The 9,370-nt window shown below is 49.6% G+C and overlaps 1 protein-coding gene and 1 pseudogene across 1 annotated transcript; both read right to left on the bottom strand.

Annotated features, from left to right (window-relative positions):
- Positions 1 to 3,301: 3,301 nt before the first annotated feature.
- On the bottom strand, positions 3,302 to 5,501 carry LOC109765484 (uncharacterized; annotated as a pseudogene).
- On the bottom strand, positions 5,283 to 8,097 carry LOC109765485 (uncharacterized). Its single transcript, XM_020324268.4, has 6 exons — positions 7,728 to 8,097; positions 7,403 to 7,501; positions 7,272 to 7,313; positions 7,005 to 7,134; positions 6,275 to 6,379; positions 5,283 to 5,714 (listed from the first exon to the last, which is right to left on the bottom strand). Exons 1-6 carry the CDS (start codon positions 7,956 to 7,958, stop codon positions 5,587 to 5,589), a joined length of 735 nt encoding a protein of 244 aa, XP_020179857.1. The 5' UTR covers positions 7,959 to 8,097; the 3' UTR covers positions 5,283 to 5,586.
- Between the last annotated feature and the right edge of the window lie 1,273 nt (positions 8,098 to 9,370).

Here is a 9,370-nt window from a genome sequence, read left to right as displayed (position 1 = left end):
GGTGCGGTACTCCATCGTCGGAATATGGCCATGACCTCTTCGTGTAACTTGTGCAGTGCTCATGATACGTGGAGACACGTGTTGATAGACTGCCCAGTGTCGCATAGTACTTGGGCATTGTCTTCCGATGAAGTTCTAGACCAAATGAGTACTCACCACGAGGAGAGCGCAAAGACATGGATCATTGCTATGAACAGAGAGTTATCTTCAGAAGAATTTGTCAGGTTAGCGGTTACTCTATGGGCCATATGGAGCGCGCGCAGGAAGGCCATTCACGAGGATATTTTCAAAAATCCACACACAATTCATGGGCACATCACATCCTATATGAGGGAGCTCCAAATCCCGACGAAGAAAGATGATAAAAACAACATGGTGAGGCAGCGGAATTCTGGTTGGCTGCCACCTCCTGAGTCTCATGCAAAATTGAATGTCGATGCTACTGTTAGAACTGGACGATGTGGAGCTGTTGGAGTGGTGTGTCGAAACCAGCAAGGGACTTTCTTGGTGCCTCAGCGATAGTCTTCAACAACATCGATGATCCTGCTACATTGGAGGCTCTCGCTTTAAGGGAAGGGCTGGCTCTGTCAGCGGATCTGAATTTGCAACAAATTCATCTAGCCTCGGACAGTGAAGGTGTGGTCCAAGATGTCTGGCGTGGAAGTGCTGCAGGTTATGGGGCGATCATTCAAGAGATCAAACTGAGTTTATCGTCTTTTATTTCATGTAATATAGTCCACGAATTTAGGAGCTCAAATGTTGAGGCTCACAATTTAGCGAAGCATGCTTTGAGGTTAGGACCGGGTCGCCATGTTTGGTTAGGCCATACTAATGATATTTATTTCATCCCTGTAAACATTATGGCCCCTTGTGCGGACTCGAACGGGAGGACGTGTTCCATGCCCTTTGCAGGTGTCCCTTGGCGGTGGACTTGTGGCGATCCATGGTGAGGGATTGGTGTATCCCGAAGGTGGAGGAGATCAGGAACTCTGGGCCGGATTGGCTCTTCAACTTGCTAGACCCCCTAGACGAGGCGACGAGGATGATAGTCGTCATGATCATGTGGAGGAACTGGCAGGTCAGGAACGAGATCACTCATGCTAAGAAGCCACCCCCAGCTGAAGCATCACGCCGTTTCCTACATGGGTATATCAACTCATTACTCTTCATCCAACAACACCCACATGCGGACATGATCAAGGGCAAGATGACGGTCCTCCCTCCCCAGTCTACCATGCGCCCCCAAAAGGAAGCAAAGGAGGAGAGGGCATGGTCTGCACCAAGGCCGGGCTTCACAAAGCTGAATACTGATGGCAGGTACGTGACGGCGTCAGGAGCAGCCGGAGGAGGGATGATCCTGCGGGACAACCGGAGAGAGATTATCTTTTCTGCATGCAGAGAACTACGCACATGCAATACTGCGCTTGGGGCTGAACTGGCGGCGTGTAAGGAGGGCCTGGAGCCGGCCCTCCACCGGACTGAGCTACCGGTAGAGGTGGAGCTAGATTGTGTAGAGGCCGTGGCAATGATCACAGCCCGAACGGAGGACCGGTCAGTCTATCGCGGCCTCGTCCAAGAGATCAAAGAACTAGCTGCCGGTGCTGAAAGAGAGGTTTCTTTTATTTCTTGTTTACGTTCACAGAATAAATGTAGCCATGAACTTGTCTCTTATGGGCGTAGGACCCCAAGGACCGTTGTGTGGTTCCTCTCGGGGATCGAGTAGGTTGTACGTTTGGCCGAGGCTGAGAAGCCACCCTAAGTAATGAGAAATCCTTTTTCCCCCGTAAAAAAAATAAAGCTTCGCGAAGTTGTCTAAACAAACTGTTTCTGCGCTGCGTGCGTATCACTGTAGATCAACTTTTGTTCAGTTTTTTCTAAAAAAAAACTATTGTTCAGTTTAGTGGAACCGGATCCTCTGACTTGCATAAGAGATGTCACGGAGCTACAGTGACCTCTTGTATAAAATGAAGAAGGCAAGTCAGGGGCGATACTACTGTTTGCGAATCACTGTAGATCAACTATTGTTCACAGATCGCCGACGGCGGCACTGCACTACTAATCCGGACCAGCGACAATGGGTGAAGCTGCCATGTGGCGCCCGGCGACCACACGACTACCGACGTGCAAGAAAATCCTACCGTCAGTCTCCCATTGATTTGTACTATGTTACGGATCCAAAAATCTGGATTGGGATGCAGCAGTTCCTTGATTTAGATGAATTAGTCAGATATGTACTGCAAATTAGGGATGATGCATTGATTATATCATTTACATTTAATTTATTGTCAATTGTGTAGTTATGAAGAGGAAAATTATATATTCGTTTGAACCAATTATATGCTCATTTGCTCTCTCTTTTTTGCGGATGAGCTCATTTGCTCTTGTTGGCAGTCAAAAGCCAAATTTAAACTAGTACAAATATATTAAAAAATTGCTCCACTGACCGTATAATTTATCAGAAACATTCAATACATTTGTCACGTTATTTTCCTTTTGCCGTGACTCGGTCCCCCCTATGTTCAAATCATGGTTCCGCCCGTGTGCACATCACTTTATTAGGGCCAGGCAGCTGCAGTCCACAGTCCAGGTGACTGAAAAAGGATGCCTCGCAGGCTAACTATCTGCCTGAGTATTCTAGCCAGGCTAGCGCTACATTTTCCTGGACTCCGATCAAACAAACACCAGGCAGCTCCCACGGACCCTCCACGGCAGGCATCACACAGCATGAATGTGATCAAAATTGGCCTTTATTCCCCAAAAGGAATGCTCAAGAGAATATTATTAAATTTAAAAAAAATGTGTTTGAGTGTTTGAATAATGATTCAAACTTTTTAGAATCACCGAGTACACGCACACACGCACATGTGGAGACTAGAGCCATAGGCGAAGCATCAAGTTTGAGTTATACCATTACCGATGTTTTGAGTTAAACAATGTTGATGTGAACTTTGTCTCCCCCCAATTTTATTTTATTTGAAACAATGAGCCTCCTTGTCGATTTTCATTTATTACATGAAAATAAATTGTAGAAAGGGCAAAAATAAAAAGAAAGCCAAGGAACATATGAGGCAGACAACAACCTCTGTCAAGCCTAAGTACAAGATGATGTGTCGGCTCGGACTCTCAAAGGGGCTCATAAGGATAAGGTGTGCGTACGTGCGTGACAGGGGTGGGTGTATGTGCATGTGTATGAGCATCCGCGTCTGTACTGTGATAATAAAAAGGCCTAAGCACAACCCAAAAGTTTATATTTGCTCTTTCATACGTTTCTCCCAGCATTTCCGTGATCTTCAGAACTGTCTCCTGCCGAATGAATATATATTATTGCACCAACCAATGGCTGGTTCACGGTCTCCACTATTTCGTTAAATCTCTAAAATAAATGCGAGCGCTTCTTATTCACTGGAATAGAGATAGTAACAGCCTAATACTTTTCTCTTCTCTGCAGTCTTGTGTCAAACGGTTATCGTGGTCTTCAAATGTCAGCCACCCATGTTATATCACTATTGTGCCATAAACTCATGAAACAGAGTGGTGGTCAGCACAATTGATTAATCTCTCGCCAGATCCCTTTCAATCTTGTCAAGGTAGCCGAGCATCGCTTGGAGACCCTTCTCGTCTGCAAATGTCGATCACAAAAACAAAACAAAATGTAAACTAGCAAAACTCAGTCAATAACCTTGTCTTGCACCTTTCTGAACGTTCGGCCATGAACCCAAATGCTGTCTTCCAAATTTACAGGCTAGGCGTGGCGTGCTTACCGAATCTGGGGACCGTGTGTCCGGCCGGGTGGCGTATGACAAGTGGATCCACGAACGAGTCCGCCAGCTCCTCGCCGTGGGCCTTCACGAAGTCACCGTCACCTGCGCGCAAGGAACTGCAGCTTCAGCCATTGCAGTTGCTCACTACACTTCTGCTGACAATTGCTAAGACGATAAGATGGCAGTTACCAATGAAGTGAAGCGAAGTGCAGTTGATCTTGTTGGCGTACGCCTTGGCAGCCAATGCCGGGGATTGGATCTTCGCACCGGATATGATCATAACGTACTTCACCCTAGGAACCATGTTCAAGGCCAACCCCTGCCATAGAACACAAGAACAAAATGCTCAGGTCGATTTAGCCGCAGTCGATCCAAAGAAGTAGCATGAACTGCAGGAGACGACGAGGACGATTAACAACTCACTTATTGCTGGAGACCAACAAGCGCGGCCGACAGGAGGGCGCCCTGAATATGATGATCACAATAGTACTACTCATCAGTTCATCGGAGTAGTATGAGTATGACGATTGATGTCTGAAACGAAGCTCGAAGCTAATGGAACCCAAGTTGAAGTAGTTTACCACCTGAGAGAAACCAAACAGTCCGTCGAACGGCCCTTGTCTCACCATCAGCTCCTCGATGCCGGCCAAGCACTCGCCGAAGTTCTTGTACTTCAAAAAATCCTGTCCCGAGATCGATCGATCGATCCCAGGTGTGAAGTGATCTTGCCTGTCAGTCTAACTGGAAAGTCAACTGCGCACTACCTGGTCTGTCGGAGGCCCGCCGGACTGACCTCGCCGGCGAAGTGGCACCACTCGTAGTAGGGCGGGTCGAAGACGCCGCGCACCGGGGAGTCGCCCTCGGCGGGGAAGGGCGCGTCGGCGAAGGCGAGGTCCAGGCGGGACGTGACGCCGGCGGGCCACCTGCCTCCGCATGATCTCCCCGCTGGTGCGGAACCCGTGCAGGCACAGGAACCGCGGCGCCGGCCGCCTCGCCGCTCCGTCGCCTAGTTCCAAGGCCCCTACGCCGTGGCGCTGGCAGCCGGCCACGGGAGGCTTTCGAGCCGTTGGGAGGCGACCGCGCGAGAGCGACGGGGCGGAGGCCTGCGTGTGACGCCGGGCGTTGCTCGCCGAATTGAAGACGATGTGACAACGGAGGTGAGCTGCCGCGGCCATCTCTCTCGGGTTTGGGTCGCTGCTGTGCTGCGCCACTCTGATTTGTACTTGGTGTTGCTTCCGCCGCGCTATTGCTTCTGTATGGTTCTGCCAATCGGGTGATTCCATGCTTCAATTTTTGTTTGGCTCGGAAAGAACATGAGACGAGATGGTCTTGCTGAGTGTTGGCCGAGGCCGTCTGTTCTTTATTTCTGTACAGTATTTGTAAAAAAAAATTGGAACATGCAGTTTTTTTTTTGAACATGTATTACCGAAAATCCTGAAATAAATTCAAAAAATGCGAGCACCATGATTTGAACCTGGTGGGCTGAGGATACCGTTGTCCTCCTAACCATCCAACCATATGTTGGTCACACAATGTTCTCTCTTCCTTAGCTTAACAAATTCTACATGTATTTTACACGGATCTTGTACTTCCGTTTTTTTTCCTCGTGTTATTTGTTGTACTATAGAGATACAGTATCAACACGAGAAAATATACTAGGTCCATAGGATGTGAAGGAGTAGTGGCAAAGAGCTAGACGATAGCTATCATTATTGAATAATAATCACACACACTTGCAACAACACAAAACTAAGGAGGTCACAGCTGTATGATTTGCCTATATGCGTATTTGATGTGTATTCAGGCACTAATCCTTGAGGTGCTATCAGATGCACACTTCTTTTTCGTCAACATCAGCGGCTGCTTCGGCCTCGGCCTTGACGGATGGAAGTTCAGATATCTCCTTTTCCATCTTGTCAAGGAAACGGGACATGACTTCCAAACTCGTCTCATCTGCATACAACAACAAGCGTGATTTTACGTTAGAAAGTTTAGGGCGTTCATATCGATGCATAGTAGTGAACCAAGAAACTGATAGGTCGCTTGAACCCCAAGAGCTATTTGAAGTTCTTCCATCCAGAAATATGTTTAGCATGTACACAGTGGCGGAGCTAGGTACAAACTGCTGGTGGGGGCAGGGGGCAAGGCTAACGCATGAGTGTTTGAGGGTGCAAAATGCTAAAAAAGTTATCATCTAGGCACTCCCCCCAAAAAAATTCTTCACTGCTTGGTCCAAAGCTGGTGGGGTGGGGGGGGGGGGGGGGCATCATAGCTCCGCCGGTGCATGTACAGATATCGAACCCTGAATCAGATCAACAGAGCAATACTGAAGTTTATTTTGCAGCTTAAGTTTGTGATCCTGTGGCCTCCAATCACAAATCTCTCATGTTTACAGTTTACCTACTAATCTCTTCCGGACTTCTAAATATCAACATTAGCACTACAACTGGATCGATATTACTGCCTAAACTTATGCCGTTCAGAGGACTTCGTAGATGGAAATATGAGCTTACCAACAAGCCTTGGGACTGTGTGGCCCTTTGGGTGCCGTATAATGAATGGATCCACAAATGACTCTATGAGCTGCTCACCATGGGGTTTAAGAAAGTCATTGTCGCCTGCAAATCAAATAAACCGGTGTGTTAATGCTCCCATGTTACTTGCTCACTACTCAGTTGACCTACGAAGGCTTCAAATCTTCCAAAATGAACACTCAACATGGAATGATATGAGAATTTGACTATCGACTAAGTAACCATGGGAATAATATACCCCTAGAAATGGTGTCATCAGATGATATGTCAAAGCTTGACCTCACACAATATATATCGTTCAGAGTGTAAACTATGTCATGGATGATCCTATGGTATGTCCTTCCTCTGTAAATTATCCCCTAATAATATGCTGTTTACCATCATTAGAATACATCGAGCTCTTGGAAGTTTTTCATGAGTACTATCGTTAGAGTACATGAAGCCTTTGGAAGTTTTTTTATAAGTATGATACAAAAGAAGCACACAGTTGGTGAGAGTACTTTAAGTACATTTCCTAATCACATAATAAACACTAGAACATAACTGCACATGAAGTAGGCATGCCGGCTGGAAAATAAATATGATAAGGAGACAGCCATACGCACACACCGCCTAGGAAGCAACTGAGAGAACATACGCTAGCCAACAACCAACCACAACCAGCATGGCAACTGTAAAGGACTAATCTGTGAAGAACATATTGAAGTACCGAGGAAGTGAAGCGAGGGGATTTTGATCATGTTGGCGTACGCCTTATCGGCTATTGCGGGTGAGCGGAACTTGGCCCCGCCTATGATTATGAGATATTTGATCTTAGGAACTCTAGTCAAGGCCAATCCCTGCCAACAAAACACAAAACGGTGAGGTAAAGAACGTTGCAGCTCTATCAGCAATTCGGCACATCTTAGGAAGAACTACTAGTGGAACAGTCGAACTGGAGTTGATGTGGTAAGGTTATCAGAATCTGTCAGCTTACTTGTTCTTGGAGCCCCGGAAGTGCGCCAGATAGAATCGAACCCTGGTATTACCATGACAATTTGCAATCGTTAATTGACAATATAGTGACAGCAAATATGTTTAGGGAAGAGGTGATCCCAGTCCTGTTACCTGGGAGAAACCCATCAGCCCATCAAAGGGCCCTTCTTTAATCATCAGCTCCTCGATGTAAGCCAGGCATTTGTCGAAATTCCTGTACTCCGTGAATCCCTGTTTTCAAAGAGAGAAAAAACTCCATGAATACAACGTGGGTAAAAAATAAACTCAGATCCGCAGGCCGACATTCTGGGGAGGAGTTAGTACAAAAGCTAACAAAAAGGTGGCACTGGCTCCACCAAAGTTGGACGCAGGAGATTGGCAGAATTAGATCAGGCAATGGGGATATGGGCGGGATGGTGCGACCGTGGGAGGAAGGGAAGGTGGAGGCGGGGCGGACCTTGTCGAACTGGAACCACTCGTAGTAGGGCGGGTCGAAGATGCCGTCGACGTCGGACTTGCCCTCGGCGGGGAAGGGCGCGTCGGCGAAGACGAGGTCGAGGCTTGCCGTGACCTCGGCGGGCCACTTGCCCACCACCTGCTTCCGCATGATCTCGCCGCTGGTCCGGAAGCCGTGCAGGCACAGGAACCGCGGCCGCCTGGCCCCGACCCCGCCGGCGAGGCTGCCCATCCGCGTCTGCCTGGCGTCTGGACCGTCTGCGTGCACGCGCCGGCTGGTGTTTTTTTTCTTTTTGTTGGAGGCCGGTGCTCGGGGAGGGGCGCTGGTGGCCGTCCGTGCCGTGCCCGACGGTTTTATTCTGTTGGGTGGGAGCGTGGACCCCGTGGAGGCTGGAGCCTGGACGGGAAGGCAAGCTGCGGTGGGGCCCGCTGCGCTTCGCCTTGCCGCCGGTGTCGTGGGGTGTGGTTGGCGGAGCGAGTGGTGCGCGCGCGCCGCACGTCTGCACGACGCGGGCGAGCCGTGAGCCGTGAGCCGAGTGTCTGCGTCGGTACGTGGACGGTGACGTTCTGGGCGTAGGGCCCGCGGGCCGGCGAGGCCTTCGTGTCGCACGTGGACAGGATGGCAGGGGTCTGCGCCTAGAGAGACACATCATGCATTCCGCGTGATTCCAGAAACTTTAACCTCGATAGTTAAAAAACTTGAAACGGAAGCACAAGTGGCGCAGGGGCTCGGCGAACCTGTCTACTTTTTTCTCGAATAAGCATGAGTGTGCGTATCATCTATTAAGAGAAGAAGGGGAAAAGAACCCCAAAATAGTTTACAGGGCACGGCTACATGACACCCACGTCAACTCCACCTAACTCTACCCGGCACACTATGTGACTACTCGCCCTGCGCCCATCTTAGAGCTGCCTCGATGCCCTGGTGCATATCGTCATCGCCGCGGAGCAGTCCCGCGTCTTTTCATAGCACGTATTCGCTAGCAATTTTCCTCAACAAGTCTCCAAGACATGGAGTCCTGCCATTGAACACAACTTCGTTCCGGTGCTTCCACACCTCCCAGAGGACTAGCAAGCAAGTCGCGCGCCTCGGCCTTGCTCGCTTCTTGGTCATCCTGTCCAGCCCGCTGCGCACGTACCAGTCCGATAGCGTCTCTTCCTGGCGAGGCTCAGCATGCCCCATGCCCAGCGCGGGCAGGACTCGAGTCCACACTTGTCGGACGAAAATGCAGTGCAGAAGCAGGTGGTTTATCGTTTCATCATGTTGATCGCACAACGGGCATGCGTCCTGGTGCTGTAATCCCCGCCTCGCCAGTCGGTCCGAGGTCCAGCACCTCTCCTTAGTGGCTAGCCAGGAAAAGAACCTGCATCTGAGCGGCGCTCGCGAGTCCCAGGAGAGCGAAGCCGTGGGTGAAACCTGGAGCCCCCAAAACTTGGCCTGGTAGGCCGATCTGGCCGAGAATTGCCCCTCCTTGCTCAGGCCCAGGTAATAGCGTCGCTGTCGTGCTCATTCAGGCGGGTGGCCGCGACCGCGGGCCATAGGGACAAGAATTGCTCCAAGGTGGTGTGGTCAATGGCTGGCCCGAGGTCACGCGCCCAAGCATCTGAGCCTATGGCTTCGTAGACGGTTCTAGATTTCTTCAC

Source organism: Aegilops tauschii, chromosome 2 (genome assembly GCF_002575655.3).
Source record: "Aegilops tauschii subsp. strangulata cultivar AL8/78 chromosome 2, Aet v6.0, whole genome shotgun sequence".
Lineage (NCBI taxonomy): Eukaryota > Viridiplantae > Streptophyta > Magnoliopsida > Poales > Poaceae > Aegilops > Aegilops tauschii.
Note: the sequence above shows the minus strand (reverse complement) of the source record. Positions and strands in the feature narration are given on the sequence as shown.